Source organism: Atheta coriaria, unplaced genomic scaffold (genome assembly GCF_025399875.1).
Source record: "Atheta coriaria isolate IRGN ID8LTWV9N9 unplaced genomic scaffold, Caltech_Dcor_3.1 hic_scaffold_3_pilon, whole genome shotgun sequence".
Taxonomy (NCBI): Eukaryota; Metazoa; Arthropoda; class Insecta; order Coleoptera; family Staphylinidae; genus Dalotia; species Dalotia coriaria.
Genome location: NW_027045445.1, coordinates 1460271 through 1482299, shown reverse-complemented (window position 1 = coordinate 1482299; position 22029 = coordinate 1460271). Strand labels below are relative to the sequence as shown.

At 39.3% G+C, this 22029-nt stretch overlaps 2 protein-coding genes across 6 annotated transcripts; one reads left to right on the top strand and one right to left on the bottom strand.

Annotated features, from left to right (window-relative positions):
• Nucleotides 1-134: 134 nt before the first annotated feature.
• Nucleotides 135-6941, top strand: LOC135789714 (uncharacterized). 4 transcript variants are annotated; one of them, XM_065299684.1, is made up of 5 exons: nucleotides 135-5591; nucleotides 5754-6122; nucleotides 6190-6411; nucleotides 6505-6742; nucleotides 6802-6941. In XM_065299684.1, exons 1-5 carry the CDS (start codon nucleotides 297-299, stop codon nucleotides 6897-6899), a joined length of 6222 nt encoding a protein of 2073 aa, XP_065155756.1. In that variant the 5' UTR covers nucleotides 135-296; the 3' UTR covers nucleotides 6900-6941. The 4 variants fall into 4 exon arrangements, with proteins under 4 accessions (XP_065155756.1, XP_065155755.1, XP_065155757.1 ...); XM_065299683.1 differs by having other exon boundaries at nucleotides 135-6122; XM_065299685.1 differs by lacking the exon at nucleotides 6190-6411 and having other exon boundaries at nucleotides 135-6122.
• Nucleotides 6917-21954, bottom strand: LOC135789716 (uncharacterized). Of its 2 annotated transcripts, XM_065299689.1 has the most exons (10): nucleotides 21513-21953; nucleotides 16258-16359; nucleotides 15979-16178; nucleotides 12770-15915; nucleotides 12578-12705; nucleotides 12221-12384; nucleotides 9949-10904; nucleotides 9569-9784; nucleotides 8127-9517; nucleotides 6917-8024 (listed from the first exon to the last, which is right to left on the bottom strand). In XM_065299689.1, the coding sequence occupies exons 2-10, from the start codon at nucleotides 16353-16355 to the stop codon at nucleotides 7811-7813; spliced, it is 6513 nt and encodes a 2170-aa protein (XP_065155761.1). In that variant the 5' UTR covers nucleotides 16356-16359; nucleotides 21513-21953; the 3' UTR covers nucleotides 6917-7810. The 2 variants fall into 2 exon arrangements, with proteins under 2 accessions (XP_065155761.1, XP_065155759.1); XM_065299687.1 differs by lacking the exons at nucleotides 6917-8024; nucleotides 8127-9517; nucleotides 9569-9784 and adding an exon at nucleotides 12469-12504 and having other exon boundaries at nucleotides 9814-10904; nucleotides 21513-21954.
• Between the last annotated feature and the right edge of the window lie 75 nt (nucleotides 21955-22029).

The window sequence follows — 22029 nt, the reverse complement described above, 5'->3', positions numbered from 1 at the left end:
CACCCATTTCACCACTGCTTGAGTCTTCTAGAAGTCCAGGTACAGGCTTCTGACTTCCCCCTATGACTCCAATGATCTCATTTGATGCTCCTTTATTTATAAAAATGTTTTCCTCATTTCTATGGTAACCATGACAAATATAAAGACCGTTTGAAATTTTTGTCTCATCAGGTTGTTTTGTGAATATGGTATGGTAGGATTAAGATGCTGGAAATTGTGTTAAAATTCTTCGCAGACGCGCGATAGATCGAGCGCCCACACCCACGCAAGCTTAAACATTGAGAGCAAAACATGTGATGGATATAGTCGAAATAAAAGGGGTTAATCCAAAGATGCTGGCAGGGAGCGCCAGCAGCATAACCAATACGACCGCCGATCCCCAGAAAACCAACATGGCGACGGCGGTCGTGGATGAAACCAAATTGCGCCGGAAGAATAACCAAGCTTACTGCGAGTTTGACATCGTGGCCGCTTACCACGCGCGCAAGAAGCAGCGATCCAGCAAGAACAAACACGTTAATAAGGATCAACACTCCAAGGATCATTCGAAAGCCAAAAAGGGGGAGAAGGTAGAAAAGTCTGAGTTGAGTAAAAAGATTGATGATCTCACGGCACGTAATGAGAAAATTAAGCAGATGTTGGATGATGTTAATAAACAAGATCAGGAACTTTCAGAAAACATTAAAACTGAAAAGAGACATCGTCGTGAACATAAAAGTCGGAGATCCACGCGATGTTGTCCGGGACAAGAGAAACATTCAATTATTAGTGATAAAATTGATAAATCTAAACATAGTAGAGAAAAGAACGATTCACGACTGCGGGAAACAAGTGAAACACAAGAACTTTCTTCAGCTAAACACCGTAGTCGACGAGAACATAGCGAAGGGGTCTCAAGTCGTACTCCAAAAATTACAGTAAGACTCAGAAACAACAATAATAAAGAATCAAAACGTACTGAAAATAAAGAGGAGATTAATATAAATGTCCCCGAATCTAAATCACAATTACTCACAGTGACTAACTATCAGCAGAAACAGAAATCTTTAGATCGGAAAACAAAAGAAAAACAAATCAAAGAAAACAAAAATGATATTATTACAGTTTACGAAAATACTAATATCTTAGAAGAAACTGATTCGATAATGTCAAGGGACACCTTATTAAAGAGTAAAACTCACATTAGAAACACAAGTTTCTCACCCGAAGATAGTAGAAGGCATAACGCAGCCGCCATTTTGGAATGTCACACGCCTAATCCACAAAAAATTATTGAACCACAAGAGCAGGAAGCAAAAAAGGTTACAACTGCATTTCAACCTAAAATAAAAGATGTACCAGTTGTAGAACCAGAACCTCCAAGGGAGATTTCCCCGATAAGAACCATCACTCCAAGAAAAGAGTTGTCATTCTCAAATTTAAATTTGACACCAAATATTTACCAATATGTGAGTCCAGCAAGAATGGCCATGACACAAACATCAGTTTCACGAATTGAGTCACCTGGTTATGGCTCCATTGGAATAGGAGTACATTCTTCATATTTTGATGATCATAAAAGACCTGGTACATATAGTAATTATTCTAAGCGTTATGGTGGAGGTGGTAGTCCAGATGTCCTTTCACAAACAACTATAGCTCTGCGTGATATAATGCAGGTCCAGGAGATGGAACAAAAATTGCATAAACAACAAACCAATTCAATCAAGAGTAAATTTTTGGAGAATACCTCATACCAAGCTGATGGTATCAGAAGAGGCAAGTCCCCAACAAAGGGAGCAATTTCGAAAAACTCAAGGTTTCATAAGACTCGAGGTGATCCCACTGATAGAATGGTAGAAATAGCTTCCAAGACATGTCACAATCAAAAAGTCACTTTCACTGTAGAAGGGACAGAACCACCCAGACGAGTACGACAGAATCTTGAAAGTAACAATACACTAAAAATAGAAAACGTATTTAATCTACAAGTATTTCCGGGACTTACCATTACTAATAGTGATTTGAAAGAAAGTGATTTGATGCTTTTAAGCCATGGTATGGAGAAGTCTAAGAGTATATGTCATGGTAGAAGGGATAATAATGAATCATTAAGGACATTTGATGGTTCAGGTAGTCTGTATCCCTACATGGGTCTTAACAATACAATCAGTGAGTTTAGACACAAAGAATCAAGTGAAATAAGTTACAAATTCAAGAAAAAGTCTTGGTCTAATAAGGAGCTACCTAAAAAGAAGTTAAAAGATAGAAGGAAACGCGAGAAGAAGTCAAAGGTCACAAAACAAGACATGGCCATACAAACAGGGTTAGATGACCTTGAAGAAGAATTAAACATAAGATCCGAACGAGAAATTGGTGTTTCTACTGATTGTAACTTTTGTCCTGATCAAAGCGTTACAACTTATAAAGATATTCAAGTTCAAGCTGCAATCCCGCAACTTAATAACATTGCTTCAAGTGTACAAGCGAATCAAACTGGCAGGATCTCGCAAAGTGAGAGTAACATAACCATATTTAAAGAGAAGTTCCAAAAGAAAACAGATTTTACGGCTTATAAAGAAGCTAAGAGTATTGCAAAACAGAAACAGAAACCTATAACTAAAACTAGGTGTGACATGACTCATGCTCATCAAGATGAAATGATTCTAAACAGGAATAAGCAAGAGATTTACACATCAGGTGGTGAAAACTTTTCGACTTCTCCTTATGAAGTAACACAGAGAGAATCGCCAAGGAAACATAGACCACATCAGAAGCATCGGAATTGTTCATATGCACGTGTTCCTACACCGCATCCATCTTGTCATCCTGTGATGTCAACAGGATCTATTAGAGAAGTGCATCATCACACTAAAAAGACAAGGTCGAAGAGTTTAAGTCATGAAAGAGATTCTCTAGCTGAGAAAATCAATATTAATAAGGAGACTATCAGACATCATAATAAAGAGATTGCTGCATTGGAGAAGTGCCTAAATGAGATTTTACACAGATTGGGACAGGATGATTCTGTAAGTAAGGAAATTGCAATTAAAAATGAAAAGAAAATGTTAAATGATGAAATATCGAATGATTCTAAAAGTGAATTAGTGTCATATGATGTTTCTAATGTTTCTAATAACTCAAATCCACCTAAAGTTTTAAATAGACAACGTACCTATATAAAGGATCATAAATCTAAAGATACCAAACCTAAAAGAAAGAAATCAAAAGCATCAAAGTCCTCATTTCAACGTAGAAAAATATATTCTGATTCCCTCAAAAAGAGACACCAAAGATATAAAGAGAAACCTGCGAAAACAACACGAAAACCAAATGTTAAAAATGCGTTATCTCCGACGAAAGTTAGGAGTGTTTATAAGAACCCTAAAGGTTTCATTTCGAGTGCTACAAGTATGAGTAGTAAACTTTCTGATATTGGCAGCACAAGTCCATATCCACAGAGTATCCCTTCGTTAAATATTAACAGAAATGATGAAGCATATAATCCAAGAGTATATCATCAAAGTCATCCACAAAATCAACATCAAGATCATCATCATCACGGGATTGTTAAACCAAAACACAAATTGCAATCAAAAGTTAGTCAAGCCCATTATAGCAAGAAGAAAACCAAATCTATTTATGATATGCTTCTACACTATATTCACTTAACCAAAGATGTTAAAGATGGTAAAGATAAGAATGACTTAAGTCAAGATAAATCTTTATCTGAATTGAGTTCTGAAGAATCTAAAATTGTGATTTTATCAGTTTCTTCATTAAAACTACGAAATAATCCTGATAAACAAATTGAACATAATAAGAATCAAAAGAGTTTTAAAAAGCATAGAAAAAGAGTTGTTGAAGACCCATCAGATTCTGAAAGTCCAGGACCTAGTAATAAACCATTCTTCATAGCAAACAATAACAAAACTAAAGTACAAACTCCAAAGAAGGTTGTTCCCAAGTTAACTATTACAAGTGAAGATAGTTTAGAATATGACACGTCACGTGCACCTGATTTATGTCCGTTGACGGCCATCTTTAATTTTGAACCTCCTAAAAGAAATTACTTGGTGTATAACACCGAAGTTATCACTCACAATAAACCTAAAATTGACGTTAAAACATCACCGCAACCTTCAACGTCTACATCTGAGAATACAAAAGTTGAAGAATCTGAAAAACCTAAAACTTCAACGAGTGCTAAACTAATGACAATTCAAGAAGAAAAAATTGCTTCTCCGAAACGTAGAAGATCTACTATTAGCAGAACATCTTTAACTAAAGTATCAGAAGAAAGAGAAAAACCAGAAATTGGTGTTGCTGATCTGAGTCCTGTACTTGTACGAAGAGGAACTGCATATCCGTCATATGGAGATGTAATGAAAAGTTTAGAAAACATGACTTTACCTGATAACAAACCTCAACCTAAGTTGACTTCTTTCAATTGCAATGACAGAGAATGCAGTAATTTGATATTTAACTACACCTCAAAGAAGGATCCTAAAGATTTTAGACAAATGGATAAACAAAGTTCAAAAGATAGTAATTCTAGAGGAGCTTCCTTTAGTTGTGAACGCCATGAATCAAGCGCATATCACACTTTGACAACCCTCATGGATTCTAAGTCTGAAAGAAGTTTTCCTACTCCTTCTGAAAGTGACGTCGCAATTAAAAATGAAAGTGGTTATGAAAGCTCAAAGAAATCCAACACTTTCAAAAACTTTTTCAAGAAAAAGACTTTGTTCGAAGTGTTTAAGAATAAGATCAAAGCAAAGAAGTATTTTGATACAGATACAAGTGTTTCAGAAAGTTTGGCCGGAATTGATACAAGATCCCCTGCTTGTATTATATCTGAAGAATCTATAGCAAGATCAGAAAACTTCTCTAATAGAGGTGTAAAAGAAGAGTTGTATCCTGATGAGGAATTTGACCAGGAAGAAAAGTCCCCGTACTCTCAGAGTAAAACAGTTCTCTGGTTCAACTTTAGAAAGAAGATGCGTGAGGCAGGACAACCTTGTGATCCCTGGTGTATCAATAAACAAAATGCATCTGATCAAACAGAAGTACCATTGGCTTGCCACAAGACCTGCCAACAATCTTTCAAGTGTATGCCTGCAAGTCCAAAGAATAAAGATGAATGCCCGTGTATGCAACCTTATGAACAACAGAGGGAACAATGCAAAAAGTACGCTAGTAAAGTCCTCATGGAAGCCGCCAAACGACAGAAAGGTTACCGCAAGCAATATGAGGATTTCAAAGAGATGCCTTTAGATGTCCTAATGGGCAATAAAAAGTGTGCGTGCAAACCATTAGTTCAGGGTTGTCCTAAATCCTACGCCAATAAAGTAGCTGCCATGCAAGCAAAGAGTTCACAAAGAGATAAACCAATTCAAGTCACCAAATCACCACGTAAGAAAACCCCGCCTGTGATAACTGCTCCTGGTTCTCCAAAAGGAAAACCCGACAAAAGTGAATCAGACGTGATTTTGCCCAGAAAAAGTGCAGGCGTTATACGCATATCATCCAATGGGAGTGTGGAGACTGTCGAACTGGAAACAAGTGTAGAAACCCATAGTGAGGACCAAACAGTGCGTTCATCAGAGGAAGTAAGTTCCAAAATAAGGTCCTATACGGATCATGAGATTTTCGATCGATTGTTGAGTCAATATGAGCGAAAAGACGCCATCGCGGGCCGTCTCTCCCATGACGAGCTCTTTCACCAGGACCAGATGCTGGCAGCTAACTCGGGTGTGGTTCCTGACCTCCAGGTACAGCCGCGCCCGGAACGCAGTGAAGAGGAACGAATGCGTGGTCCGAGGTTCAGCGACCGACCTAAACCACTAGTTCACATCACCACCGACACCACCGTACGACCAGATGATATTGGTACTTGCTTCGCGCGTGGGTTCCGTCCCGATAATCTCATGCTTTCTGGAGATGCTTGTTTCCACATCAACAAACAGGACAAGATTAAGATGTCTCCGTATATGCTGAAAAACACTGAAAGTATCATAGACTTTTCAGAACGGGAGACACCTTTGGATTTTCTATTAGCCCTGGGCTTCATGGTGGATGAAGCTAGTAATGCGTTGAAGGACGACGATATTCGGAGTCGTTTGTTAGCTGCCATTACTGAGGTGAGTGTATAATTGTGTTTTTCTTTGTGTGGGGTCGTTGGTAAGAGATGCAAGTGTTTGTTTGGAGGCCAGGGTATGGATCAATAAGATCACCACCACTCAAGGTACACTGCTGTATTTGGTCGCTTATAAATCGCGCCCGGAGACAATGCGATACTTTCTGCAGTTGGTCGAAGCGATTATTAACAAACGAATCAACAATGCGATTCGTCTTGATGGGTTTCTCCGGGTTTTGGAAGATGTGGAAGCTGGGCGTGTACAGATGATCAATATTCTCGGAGAGGATAAGGTTAGGATATGCCCAACCGACTATTCAGACTCCTTTGAATCATCAAAACCTATCTTAATCTTCTCTAATGTCAAATATTTTGTATTGTTGCAGTTTGAAGATGAAGAAAACGAAGAAAAGATCGTCAAGAAGCAATTGAAGACTCTCTTCGTCAATGTGTATACAGTTGCTGAAAAGGAAGCGTCCGTGAGTGGTCGTACCTTATCAGCAAACCAAGTGAGTCTGCTTCGTATCCTTGTTGCGAAATATCGCGCTGGTTTACATCCGCATTTGGAGCTTATCGCTCGTTACATTGGCCAAGGTCTGCTTGAAAATGAAATACAACTCGAAGGTAACAAATATAACCTTAAAATGTTTCAATATAACCTAAATACTCTTTTGTTTCTACAGCCGCCATGATCTTCCTTTCACGTCTCGATACATCCGAAGTGAAACTGAAGGAATTCGAAAACTATTGTGGCATCACGTGTCAATTGCAAGACACTTAACAGTATTACTACCCCCCTTTCATTAAAATGTTTTTCATTGTTTTTATTCGTTTTTTGTTTGGTTTTTCATTCTCGTTCAATGTCGTTCATTATTATTTTCTTGACAATTTTTATAAAATCACAAAATTCAACGTCGGTGTCACACAAACTCAAAATATATGTATATGCGCGGTACAATCGTTTCTAATCATATCAATAATTTATATAAACCTAATATCGAATGGCATCGTGTGTGTTAACATACATTACTTAACGCTTAACTCATCATGGCGTCGCAATAGTTAACCTAAAATTTACTCGACCCGCGACGAGTATCAATTAATCAACATTACAATATATCATAATATAATTTTAACAATTAATATATTAATATTTGCTTGCGTGGTTCAAATTTTGTTCGTTTCGAAAACTTTTGATTCGCTCACCGTACCAGATATGCCAAAAATGTTAACAATCTTTTTTAATGCTTCCATTATTATAAATATTGCAACAATATTCATTTAACTTAAACATTATCTTAACACCTAATCGTTCTAGAAGTACGAAATAAATAATCAATAAGAATAATAAATAAAAGAAAGCTACAAAAAGTGTGTGTATACTCACATAAGTATTATTCGTGTGTGTGTTGTGAGTGATTCTTTTAAAGCAAAACAAAATAAAACAACAAAAGTTGTTAAGTATGTACAAACAGATGCATTTTGCGCATGAAACGATAAGCAAAATGATTTGTCTTGTGTCTCGCAGTATATTTTGGCCACTGAGAAATGTTTGTAACTTGTTTAAGAGTATTTCGTTTTAGTTAAGTGCTCGTTTGCTCGAGTAAATCGTAATTGACTGGAATATTCATTGAAATATAGTAAAATAGATTCTCATCCTAGATTAGAGCATAAGACCTCTGTTTTGAGTGTTTAAACCATGTGCTCAGTAATATTATTGCTGTTTGCGTGCACTGGAGGCGTATCGGGCATCATTGGCGGGGACATTGAGTGTTCAGGTGTAGTCGATGCGCGATGGAAACCAATCCCGGTTCTGTGTGGGATGTCAGCGCTTGGTGATCGACTCGACCTGCTTGAACTACTCATGCGTGATGAGCTTGAGGCGTTGTTCTGATTGTAATTGTATCTGTAATGTAAGCAATGTTGGTTTTTTAGTATTGCAGTTGTATATTTTCCATGGGATTAGTTGGCAGGCAAGTGTAGGAACATTGTGTAATGAATGTCTTACTTTTTATACGTCCCACCACCAGTGGTGATATCATCATACCCTCTGCTTCTTTCTTCTGATGGTGAGTACAATGAAGCAATGTTGGTCCTCCTCGGATTATACGTCTGGTAACGATTGGGTACGTTGACATAGTCATTGGACACTGATTTGCTCCGCACATATGGTCTATACTCAAGATCACCCTCGCCGGAAGAAGAATATCCACTGCTTCGGCGATAACTACCTCCATAGTCCAATGATGAGGTCATACTAAGTTTATATTTGACTGTTCGTTGACTGTAATCCTTGTAAAGGTCTAAATCTTTATAGTTACCAACTAAACTTGCTTTTCTGGGTTTCTTCTTCTCATTAAACCTTGTGTAGAATGACTTACGTCGTATACGATCAATAACAGACTCATTCTCATCACCGGAACCTGAATAGGTGTTACCATTTGGTGACAATGGTGATAATAAATCCTGTTGATGATAATCAGAGCAAACTGACCATGAATCACAACTCAAAGTCTCATCACATGGAGATAACAGAGTGGAACTCTCATCGGTCGTATACGAAATCCGATTGATGTTGTAATCACCACTTTGGGTGTGTCCTATACCGGAAGACTCCGAGGAAGCCGGCGTATTCATATTCTTAAGATCTAATTTTAGATTACGTCTATCAGTATTCACTCCATTCACATCAGCACCAATCACTTCAACGTTATTATTACTCAAGTCATCACCATTGCGATTTTCAACATTCGTACTTTTCCGGTATGATGGAAGTTTCGTAGATTTACGTTCAACTTTCTCGGTTATTGTATTATTGAGTACGTTATCACTTCGTGAACCATTATATCTCTTCATTTTATCCATAAATGTGGACTTGGGTCGTTCACCATTTTCAGGAGATGTTACATCACGCACTTCCCGAGTTGGCGTGGTCACTGGACGTGGCTTAAACGCCGGTATGTTCGATTCATTAATATCGCCTAATTCATCTTTTGGTTTCTCAGTCGGTTTATCCTTATCTTTGTCTTCGTACTTCTTGAATAAGTTTAGAATTTTCGAAACACTCTTCCGCGATGGTTGTAGTGATTTATTTGTGGTTTTAACATTGGAAAAGTCTTCAACAGACACAGCTCTTTTGATAAGGGTTGATTCAGTCATGTGATCCATATTTTTCGGGACGCTTTGTTCACGTAAACGTTTTATAGCTGATTCGACTGCTTTGGGTGCTGTGGCTGCTGTATCAGGACTTACGATTTCATCCTTGGGCACTTTGACCTTAGATTTTTCCTTTGGTTTATCATCGACGGAAAGTGAACGAAGCTTTTCAAACTTTTTCTCTATGGATTGTAGAAATTTACTTTTAGTTGAAGCTGACTTTTCCGTTTTCTCGGGGGATTTCTCAACCTTTTCCGGGGAAGCTACCTTATCAGACTTATCTTTCGTTTTGACCGTTGTTGAAGAAGGTTTCTTGAGTTTGGAAACTTTCTTGACTACTACTTCAGCAGTGCCTTCGGGAGATTTATCTTTAACCCCATTTTCCGCTGGATAACTTTTCGGTCGCACTAACTTCGATACTTTTTTAGTTTCCTGCGATTGTTGTCTTGATAACACATTCGTTTCGATATTTTTAATGTTATCGGAAACATTCTTCAACAACGTCTCAGTCTCTTTCATATTTTTAGAATCTTCCTCAATTTTGATTGTTTCGTTAAACTTAACTCCATTACTAGTTACGACGCCATCTTGAATCTGTGTCGGAGTTTGGGCAGGGGTAGTTGTAGACACTGTAGGAACATCCTTCGGTGGTGATTTTCTTACGGGTTTCTCACATTTATCGACTTTTTCAACGCTTCGACAAGTTCCTTACACTTTATCAGTTTTTCCTCCGTGTCGAATTTTACATCCTTGACTTCTTTTATTTCACTAGTGTCAATGTCTTTTTCCTTCGATAACGAGCGCTCACGTCTGAGATTCAAGCGATTTTTAATTCGTTTATCTCGAATCTCCTTGAGGACTTGTTGAGTTTCACGTTCGCGTTCCTTTTTCTCCTTGGAGACGACATTATCCTCTTTAGGTGGATCGAAAAAGTCAGGACGTAAAAATCTCGAGATTCTCCGGGCTGGTTTCTCACTCTTATCCTTTTCGATTGGCTTGGTGTGCATGTACTTAGATAAAGGTGTGCTTAAGGGCGACTCGTCGTCTTTTAATGAGGAAATCTCCGCGATGCTTGCCTCGGGACTTCGTAAGGAATAAGAATGGAACTTTGTCCGGAAGTCGCTCGGCTCACGGAGACTAGTAGCACGATAATATCGTGGTCGTTCTTTTGTTGCATTGGCAGTGGAGTCGTAACTTGATGATCTATCAGTGTCATAAGGTGACGTCACATCCCGTACATCACGCCCATATAAAGATGGCGTCCTATCGGTATCACTCCCATTGGTAGTATTATTGTTGTTAGTATTAGTGGTAAGATTTTGTTGGCTGCTGCATCGCTTTTCGTAAGAGAACCTCCTCGGCAGCGTTGATGCCCCTCCTGCAGCACGATCCAAAGATCTCCTCGCACTCAACTCCTCACGAGGCATACTTTGTCGATCGCGTTCTTCTTCACGCATGCTCATAGTGCGTGATATCTTCTTAGCTTCGGACGGAGGCAACGACGCAAATAATTGCTTCTGGATCCTGCGTGACAATCCAGGCGTGAGGTACGACAGCGCGAGGGCGTCCTCTTCGGTGAGCTTAAGCTTTTTCAGATTCAAATCCTCGAGATGCAATTGTGCTTCGGTTTCTGAAATCACAATCCCCCACAAATCATCATCACGCTGTCTTATCCATGACACCTTCACTCGATTAGTTTGGTTACACAATCATCATCAACAGAAAAGAAAAATAAACAAAATGGCGTCGCACGTACCTTAGCATGTGAAAATCTGCCCAATCCGCTGTCGGAAGGCGTGTCGGTATTTGAGGGGGGTGCAAAAAAACAAACGAAACAAAACGACAACAAATTAGTACGATCAAAAATCAACTCAATTCTTCAAACAAAAAACAAAAAACATTAACATTATTAATGATATCAAACTTTGGTCGAGAGATGACGCCACATATTATAACCTACCAAAAAATAAACAACAAACAATGCACGCGAGCGATTTGTAGGTAGGAAAAGCATGTGTACGTGAGATAGTGAAATATAGAAATCAAAATAAAACACATCGACAACAAAAAGAAGCCACAATGATTCCTAATAATGTAAAAATAAAAAAAAGTAAGTCCAGCCCTGTTTTCTCTAAGTTTACCTGTCGCCATATTGTATATAACTGCGTATTTCATCAAGGACCACCACAATGACAAGCAAAACGTGTTTTTATGTTTGTTAACAGTAACAATCTTCAACAACGCGCAAAAACAAACGAAAGTCAACATACACATGCACCTCCTACCGAAAATCGCATCAGTAGATCGGTCGGTAGATCGTTGGGTGGGCGTGGCGCGCGCGGGTTGGTGGTGATATCATTTATGATGGTGGATTTGTTTGTTTAAGAGTAGAGTAGGTGGAGATTGATTGCTTTTTTGTACGGGGGGTTGGTGTAATTTTAGTGTGTGGTGCCCTCACGGCCCCTCGCGGCGGGCACATGCATCATCACGCGCACGCGCCCTGCAATCACACGACAAACCGCCGGTCAGTCACAATCGACGACTCACATGCGGAGGAGACTTCCGGCGGGGCGTTGCAGACGTCAAAAAAAAAAAAGAACGTAATACAACGCTCCCTGTAGTGTGTAATACGCACAAAAATCAAGATGGTCTCGTCTTGCGTAAAAATACGTTCAACAAAACGAAAAAAAAAATGACAAACTAGTAAAACGTAAACACTACTCTACCGGGCGGGCACAGGCGGTTATGTCACATTCCTCTTAACGTTTACATAAACATAAATTCCCGAGGAGTTCCAAGGTGGAGTCACCACGCCTTTGCAATATACCTAGGCGTGGCCTCACTGCCAAGCAACGCCTCGTATACCAGCCACTAACGTCTATTCCAACTACCTAAGGTGCAACGGGTGCAAAATGCAAGATGCATCAGACTGCCGTGAATACATACCTCCACGCGGTAAGGTGGAGCTTGAAGTTGTATGGGTAGGGTGCATAGAATCCTGGAAGACGCTGTTGATATCAGTCGCCAGGTCACGACTGACGCTGCGTCGCCATGGTGTAGTGCTGTTCACACTGCGCTCACGGCTGAATTGTCTACCATGCGGTGAGTTTCTGTAACGCAAAAAAAGAGGAAATTAAAATATTGCTGAGCAAATAAAAATATAACCTAAATGCATACAGAGTATACAGGCTTACATCAGCGAGCGCATCTCTCTGAACGTGTAATGCGAGCTTGAAACATCAATCACAACACGAGGAGTAGATTAGTAGACGTGGGTTAGTCATAAAATTGACAGGGTCTTACCGTGACGTGCCCAGGGATTCCATTCGAGGGAAAAACTTTGAACCGTGATCAAAATGGCTCAAGAATCGACTGTTGGGGAACACTGGACGTGCTGGATCATCGTTTAAACGATGAGTTAAGTCTCTAACCTAAAAATAAAAATAGCGGAAATTAACATATAATATTAAAAAGCATGATTTAATATTAACTTACCCTTGACAATAAAGTCGAGAACAAATTCTCAGCTGTCAAAAACTCGAAACCATCGTCATCATCATCATCCTCACCGGAACTCAATGAATCCGCATGTTCTGTGGTGCTCTTCCTTGGTCGAGAACTACGCAGTTTGTGCATGTGGAACATATCTCGTTTTGAACCCTCCCCTTCGGCATCGCTATCACGCCCAAAGGAACTATGCCGATGAAGACTACTAAATGGAGATTCGTCCTCAGATCCATCACGATCAAATAGCGACATCATTCGCCGGGGTGTTCTAAACTTGGAACTAGATAACCGACTGCTATTGGTCACAGTACTCGACGTGTCACTAGGTTCAAGACTACCCGCACGTGGTGTAACATATCCACCACCTTCCACTGCAATAGGGATGATATACTCCCGAGGTGATTTCTTAATAGGTTCACCTGTTGTTGAGGTTTCTGTATCACTTTCTTGTGTGGATTGTCGCGATAATGAGTTTGTCCTTTGTGAAGATGACGATCGCTGTGATTGGAAACCACGTGGCACAGGTGGTTTTGTCGGTGGTGACAAAATAGGCTCTTCCCTTTCTCTCAAGTTCGAGTTCAAAGGACGCTCGAAAGAAATAGGAATAATATGTTCTTTTTTCCTAACGTCGATATCCGCATGACTTGGAGCAGCACCAACAGATACAGATCTGAAGCCCATAAAGGGTGGTGGACTGGTAATGGGTACGGTAACCTCACTTCGTTGTTGAGGTGTAGCAGGTGGGGCTTGAACATGATGTGACATCTCTGTTTTGAATTCCATTGTCGCAGGTTTGGGTTTAGGGTAGTCAAGTTGTATCTGTGCTTTTGTGGACTTTCTCCTTGGAAGAGTAGCTGATTTAAGAGTGATTTCCGCTGAGGATGTTTGTTCACTTGGAGGAGACAGTGGTGATTCGGGAGACTTTGCAACTTCAGGCGTGGAAGAATTGGGAGTGGGTGAAGATATAGCCCTTGTGAATGGCTTAGGTGTGGGTTGGGCAATAGGTGGGATTACACCAATGCTGCCGGAAGCAGAACGTCCGCTAACACCGAAAGGCACTGGCGGTTTCCGTACCATACAAGGACGTGACTTTGACTTCCGTGCGCCTTCTTTATCCAACGCACTGGAGATTATACTCACGGCGTTTTTCATCTTGATTTTACGTTCGTCTTCAACTGGTGCTTCCGATTCAGTCTGAACCACCTCTTCGAGTTTTGTAGGCGTGGGTTCTACATTTATTGGTGTTGTTTTCACTGGTTCAACTTTAGGTTTCACTTCTGCTGGTTTTACAGGTGATGCCACTGTTGGTGTTGCCACACTGGGTGTACCAGGAGTAGATTCATTGTCCAAATCAATACTATCTTTCTTATCATCGATGATTAACTTCTTGGAGGCGGCTCCCCTCAATTTGGGAGGGGATGTGCTTGTGAGACTTGCTTTCCTTTCAAACTCCTTCTTAAACCCGCCTACACTAACACCAGGAATTATGATTTTCTTTGGTTTTTGTTTCTCTGGACTCTTTTCCTTTTCACCGGTTGAGATTAGACTTTGGAATTTCTCTGCCTGTTCGAAAATTCGGCTTTGCCTTCGTTCTGGAACTTTTGAAGGAGTTGTTGGAGTAGGAGGAGCTGTTGCAGGAGCTTCTTTCGGGGGCGTGGGTTCTTTCTTTTCAACTTTTTCAGTTTTAACTTCTTTTGGAGTCTCCTTGGGAATTTCTACTTTTTCGATAGCAGGTGTATCTGTTTTCTGTACTTCCGATTTTGTTTTGACTGTTTCGTTCTTCTCACCTAGAGCTGCAGGCTTTTTCCTGACACTCTTCTTCTTCTTTTCTGGAGTTGCCGCTATTTTAACATCTTCTTTCACATCTTTGACTTCAACTTTATTTGTATTTACATCTTTGTTTTCTTTATTCTCTTTATTTTCTTTCGTTTCCTTAATTTCTTTCATAACTGCGATGTTTTCTTGACTTGGATTCTCGTTGATCTCCTCCAAGACTTTGGTACTTAGACTTACCGAAGTTGTTCGTTTCACTTTTTCCTTTGGATCTTTTACATCTTTAACTTGACTAGCTTGTTTCCTTGTAGCTTCCTTAATCTTAGCTTCTTCAATAATCTCCGCACATGCCGCTCCCTGCATTGATGGATCCTCAACATCCACCATTTTAACATCTTCCTCAAACGTTGCCGCAGGTGCAGAAATATCCGCTATCGTATTCTCCTTGACAATTTTCTCTTTCCGTTTTCCATCTTGAGGCACATTCGCTTTCTCCGTGCTAACCGTAGCTTCCAATTTTCTTTTCGGTGTAACTTTATCCTTATCAGTGGCAATAAGTTCCTGTATTCGCCTTTCCGGTGAACTAATCTCCATAATAGACCCAACAGACTGTGACCGTGTAGGTGGCGCCACCAATGGTTCAGCCTTTACTTCCTCCGCTCCTTGATCACCGGTAACAACTAATTTATCAGCTTCGAGTTGTGCTGGCGGTGGGTTCAGACTCAGAAGAACATCTAATCGTACCGGTGTCTGATTAGCCAGATCTTCTGAGATATCTAAACACGATTCATCGTAGGTTTCATTCACCCACCAATGCGCGCAAATCTTTTCAATATCCGCGCGCTTTTTTGGATTCACAGTTAACATTTCATGTATCAAACCGGAAGCAGGACTAGGATTTTGTGGTTCGAAATATTCTCCTTGCGATATAGACTTGACCAATCGCGTGAAATTACTACCATCAAAAGGCATCGCTCCATAAACGAGCGTATATAATAGCACCCCTAAAGACCAACAGTCAACTTCCGGTCCATGATAAGGTGTGCCTTTGACAATCTCAGGCGAGGCGTAAAGCGGAGAACCACAGTACGTAGACAAATGGCGATGGTCATCGAAAACATTCGACAAACCAAAATCAGCGATTTTTGCGCTGCCGTGTTCGTCGAGTAAGATATTTTCAAGCTTAAGATCACGATGGCAAATCTTATGTTTGTGACAATAGTAACACGCTGTGGCAATTTGTCGGAAAATACGGCGCGCCTCGTCCTCCGGAAGCATTTTTCGTACAAAAAGATAATCGTAGAGTTCACCGCCGGCGGCGTACTCCATTACGATAACGATTTTTTCGCGATTCTCAAAAACTATTCAAAGAAAAACAACAAATTTAGATATTTTATTATAAAACGCCTTTTGTTTATGTTTACCTTCGTAAATATGTATTATATTAGGATGTTGCACTGATGACATAATTTGGATCTCGCGTCGTATTCGTATCAGGTCTGCTTCCGTTTCGATTTTGGACTTTTTTATCGTCTTGATGGCGACCTCCTGACCTGTTTCCTTGTTGATACCGAGCTGCACCTTGCCATAGGTGCCTTGCCCCAGCTTTTTTATTATATCGAATCTTAAAGAGAAAAAATTTAGTTTAATGAACACATAACCTCAACTATAAAGTAGTAAATTTATTGGAAAAGTGCATTTACCGTTGTTTTAATTTGCGTTTGTGATTGTGGAGGCGAACACTCCCCGTGTTCTCTATGCCTCCCATGATGTTGTTGATCATCGCTTCGCCCACAACCATTTTGCTGAAACAAAATTATTTCATCATTTTAAAAACCTGTCATCTTCATTTGAGGTTAAGAAACTTTTTGAATATATTCTACATCTTATAGAGTGACATTGTCGATCGTCATTTGTTCGTACGAGACAATAAAAGCGCATGAGTCAGAAATAGCGGCATGCGCATGGATTAAACATGCGTTAAAAGCGGCCGCAACGCGCTTTCTGAAGCTTCCGATGGCTCCCGATCGCACATCGCGTCCATCTATTTTTGATCGTCGCAAACGATGCGTGCCTCGCACGGTCGCAAACAAAATATAAAATCAAATAACGCGCACGACGGCTTCAACTCAATCCCAAGCGCAACAAACCGACCGAAAAGATCAACACGCAACAAGAATAGAGTCACAATTGATGGCGACAATCCTAGAGAATCCAAGACAAACCAAAGAGTGACTTAACTTAAACGCAATGGCTTACAATCAAAAGAAGTTACTTAAGACACTTAATATTTGGTCTTAAGTATAATAAAAACTAGAAAACTGATTTTTTTTGTAGAAATTTCTCAGAAAATATCAAAATTGTGGTTGTTACAGTCTGGAAATTAAGTAATAATACTTAAGTCAATAAACTTGACTTAAATCACTCCTAAAATCTGAAATCTTGATGTAAAACTATGTTTTTTCTGGACGTTTCGACACTTTCGACATTCCAAGATTTCGGCATATTCTGCCGGTCCTGCATTGGCCAACACACGACCGCTGCCGCCGCCGGTTGGCGTGCGTGTTCGCGGGGCGCCCACAGCTTTCAGCTAAATTTAGCGAAAGGCAGAGAGCATCTCTTCTCAACTCGCGCACTGGTCGTCTGTCGTGCGTCGCCCCGCGCACAAAACACAAATGAGATAATTTTTCACTTTCTCATTGCATTAAGGACACTGCTGCACGAAAATACACAAGCAAAAAAATTGAATCATCCAAATAAAAATACGAAACATAAATAATACAGATTAATGTAATTTTAAACTATGAATCACAATTTTTATAAACCCACTGTATGAAATGATGTATGCGTATGGAGTTTAAATTACTTGGGAATTTTCGGGAAAGAAAGCCGCCACATTAGCTCATCCGGAAGTCATGAACATAGATATCTACGTGCATGTGGATGTGCAAACAAAACAGACAGACGGAAGCAGACAGCCGCCGCCGAGAACGCGAGAAGTTCACGCGAGGTCGTTAAAAAGCAAAATTAAAACGTGCCGCATGCGAACGAAGCAAGTGCTTTTATGCGCGTTGCAGACGTCTAGTTGACATTCATAAGTCACACAAGTGCAACTTCAATATATCATAACTTACATTTTTACTTTTTATTAACAAAAACAGCGGGAAAACCCGTTCGAAATATAATTAGCTACTGTCAATCGAGTAAATAGAACATTTTAACTTAATGCAATATTGACTGATCAAGTTTCTTTCATTCGCTGATATTTTATACCTGCATAATTCATATCTGCAATAATTTGATTCGAAAATGAAACGTGGTCGCAATAAAGTGGGGCGTACATGCTTCCAGACGTGGGCGGTCATGGTGTGCCACAAAAGGTTCTGAGCTGCTTGAGTGTTCTGACACTCTGACATTTACAATTTTTTCATTTCCCACCAAAGCAAACACACATTCAACTTGTGCTAGACTATCTAATCATTTAATTCTTAATATATTTTTTATATCTCTGGTCAATTCAATTTGTCTGTTCGTATCTTTGAATGAAAACGATTTTTTTGTATCGCCAGACGTCTGAGTCTATGTCAGTGATTAATTAATTAAAAACACGTGGGCGCACCAGACGCGAACGTGCGGGTTGTGCGCGGTTCGCGCTTGTTTATATGATTGGTATTATTTATGCAGAAATTTATTCTGCTTCAATCGCAACGTGTTGGTGTTTACTTCGTTTCATTCATGTTTTTCACTAATTCCAAGCAGAAATGTTGATTTTAACACTAAACATTTTTAATATTTGAATGTGCAATTTCTAGATTCCTTCGCATGCGATGACAAAACGAGGTGGAAATATATCGCGTGCGTACGTGCGCCGCGAAAATTTGGAAATTCATGCCAAGAAAATCATCTTGCCGCAAGCGCCGCGATGCGTGTATGTATGTCCCGTCGAGCATCGACATTTAAATTAAGATTACATCGTCGTCGTCGTCGTCGCACCTCGCATCGGCATCGCAAATTTTCGCACCGTGCACAACCCACTCAGGAATGTCACATAAACCTTCATTTTGAGGTTCATTTTCGTGCGCGGCCAACTACCAACGCTGCCGGCATAAAATTAAGTACGTACTCAACGTAATGCTGCAATATTTATAGGTATAACTTACATATGTGGTAACATAAACATGTAACATGATTTTGGGCCTTGCACCTTGCACTCGATAAAAAATAACAATCCCTATCAAATTTTATGGATGAATAAACCTGAATAATTCAATTTATTTGCATTTTAAAATTGTTTCAGTATATCTATATCAAAATGAATCGCAAAATCTGTTGGTAAGCGCATAACTCAACAACGCCTAGACCAATTTGGCCAATTCTTTTTTTTAAATGTTCGTTAAAGTCCAATGATGGTTTTACGGCGAGAAAAATTCGAATAATTGCTGGGAAAACCCTAAAGACAGCCCTTTTCTATAGGATAAAAGTTGGCATTGAGATTCAATCATAGTTATAGTTAAATAGTTGAATCCAAGATGGAGCGCTGAAGTGAATTATTAGCAATTCTTTATATAATTAAGTTCTTTAAAATAAAATTGCGAATCTTATTGATAGAATTGAGACATACTATGTCTGGAACAAGAGAGTAAAAACAAATAACATTTTTATGAAACACTACTGAGACGAAGTCGCAGGCAAAAGCTAGTTTCTAATATAATCATCAAGCAAAAGCAATATATTAGAAAATATTGATGAAAAAAATCAAAAAAATTAGTAAATAATTGGTAAAATAATATAAACACAAACAAACCAATACAAACCAATAAGAAAATATCAAAATTTATAATTTTAACCTATTAAAATGATGCTTTTTGGGGTTATTGCAACCATAACCTTAAATTTAATGTTTTCCCAGCATAAAAACCCCAAAGCTAACCTAAATTATCACCCAAATTATTTCTAGGTTAAATTTAATGATTTTTGAAAGTTTCTACTTGCTCCTGTCGTAATCAATTAAAATCAGTGTAAAAAATCAATAGTAAAAAAGCAATTGAACATGGCAAACTATTATGTTAGGTACATTAGCATTGGATGCTGCGAGAAAACGTGACTCAAACGTTTCATGACGTCAATCGCACACGTAGAGCGCGAGAGAACGAGATTTGTACGAGTTACGAATTGCAAAATGACCAACACGCGAATCACTCGCAGCTATCGGACTAACAACAATTCATACGCTCGTAAACCTTCCGTTTACCACTGAGTGTGTGATTCACTTTTATGTTGATATGTTAATGATGACCAAGTGACCAGATGACCAAATTTGGTCAAAAGTCAAACAGAATATTTATCACATATCTAATTTTCGCGTAAAAGTGACTTAAGTTAAGATAGGTTGACTTAAGTCAACTTATTATATCGAATTAAATTTAATTCGTGTGTTATAACAGCGAACGTGTTGGTGTTCCGAATGCGTGGTGGATATTGAGTGGGTGGGTTTGCGCGCACAACTAGCACATAATGTGACTTAACGAAACAACGTAGGTATAACTATACCTACCCAGGTACAATCATGATACAATGGTAATAACACAATTTAGCAACACCTTACAATTGAAAGGATAAAAAATTTAAAATTGAATTTTGACTTAACTTAACTTAAGTCGATTTTAACTGGAAAACAATAAACGCAGTGGAATAAAAAATAAAAATATGCGTGGTCGTTGGGTGGACGCAAAAAACAGTAATAAAAATCAACTGGGAGAACAATGTCGGCTTGTGAATGTGAGTGTCGAAACAAACGTTTTTTTCGGACGGAAATATTCTAGGCTAGGCGCCTGTGACAAATCACCAACAGCCGGAAACAGCTTACGAAAAATTCTATACTGCTATAAAAAAATAAAAAAATAAACTGGTGAATAACAAATGCCATCAGAAAACAAGCAAAACAAGCATTGTGAAAGAAGAAATCAAATTAACTTAAGTAAAGTAAAGCGAAGTGAAACTACGAAAGAACAAATGATGAAAATGAACAAGTTTCCCAATTCTTTTTGCTTGTTTTCCATGAAGTAAATTAAGTTTACGTCGAGACACTCGTGGAAGACCACCCAGACGCTCAGATTTTCCAGGTTTAACCAAGGCTGTAGTCTAAACGGCCCGAATGAGCTTCAAGTGTGAGCGAAATTCGTGCTCGGACCTTTCCTAACAAGATTAAAGAGGATAATTAAGTTTAATTATCGTTCGTGTCGCTCACGCCACCGCCACCGCAAATAGTTACGAGGGAATCACTAGAATATTCAACGAAATCATTAATATCATTAATATTCTCGTCAGTGATTGATTAATAGACTATAAATTGGATTTATTGAAGGTTCATAACCTAAAATTAGTTTCCGTTTTTATTTCTTTGAATTGAAATCAAATTTTGTGAATACACAAATATCAACTACCTATTTCACTAAATTGTGTAACTTTTTATTAAATAATTTTGAGGTTATAATCACTCAATAACCAAATATCCCTGTTATAACCTAAAAATAAATCCTGGTTTTCTTTACGAAAAATTCGTGTTACCAACTTAAATATCAACCTAACCTAAAATTCACCTCCCAGTGAATTTTTTAAACGATTGGCAATACAAATCACCCCAATTTGGAGGTTAAATCTGTCAAAATCAAGTGTTACCAACCTAAAACCGTAAACACGTTTAAACAAATACGCATGAAATAATGTCTCGTGATAGTCGCGCCGGCTGAAAAGTACAAGTCCAAGTGAAATGTCTCCTAACCTAATTATAACCCATTACGCCGATAAATTTAGATCGGCACAGCGTTTAGGAATCTCGACGCCAGGCACATACACACTCTGCTACATAAACTACAAAAAGGCACGGCTTCCAAAAAAAGAAACAAACCTATCACATGTCTACCCTATGATAGATGAAATAAGAAAATATTATACTTACAGTGATTTATCTTGTTATTTCCGGTTTGAATTCTCACATGTATTATACAAAAAATTACAACCGTTTTGTTCGTTCGTACAGCGCGCCGCGCGCCCTCATCGATTGTGAACTTTTCCGGGCGCACAATAACAATTTTCCGGGAAGTTTGCGCGCGTCGTGATACGCACGCACTGCACACCGGCGGGGCGCGACATTCACGCGGCGGCTACGACGAAGATGTCCTCAACGCCCCTCTCCACACATCACCTCTTATCAGAGTGAGTGATAACGAGCGTGTTGTGTTTTATTGGTCGAGTTGTAATGATTGGGTTGCTGGTGTCAACGTGTTTGTTTGTGGGTGTAAATGTGTGTTGAGTAGTGATTAACAGGCGTGACAACACGCACAAACGCGATGCGCACTGGCGAACGCCATCTTCCCGACTGACGTGCACCAGCAGCACGATGAGCACTCGACCAGGCTCGGCCTACAAATGGGAAGTAGTGTTAAGTTCGGGTGGCATCGGCGATGGTCGTAGTG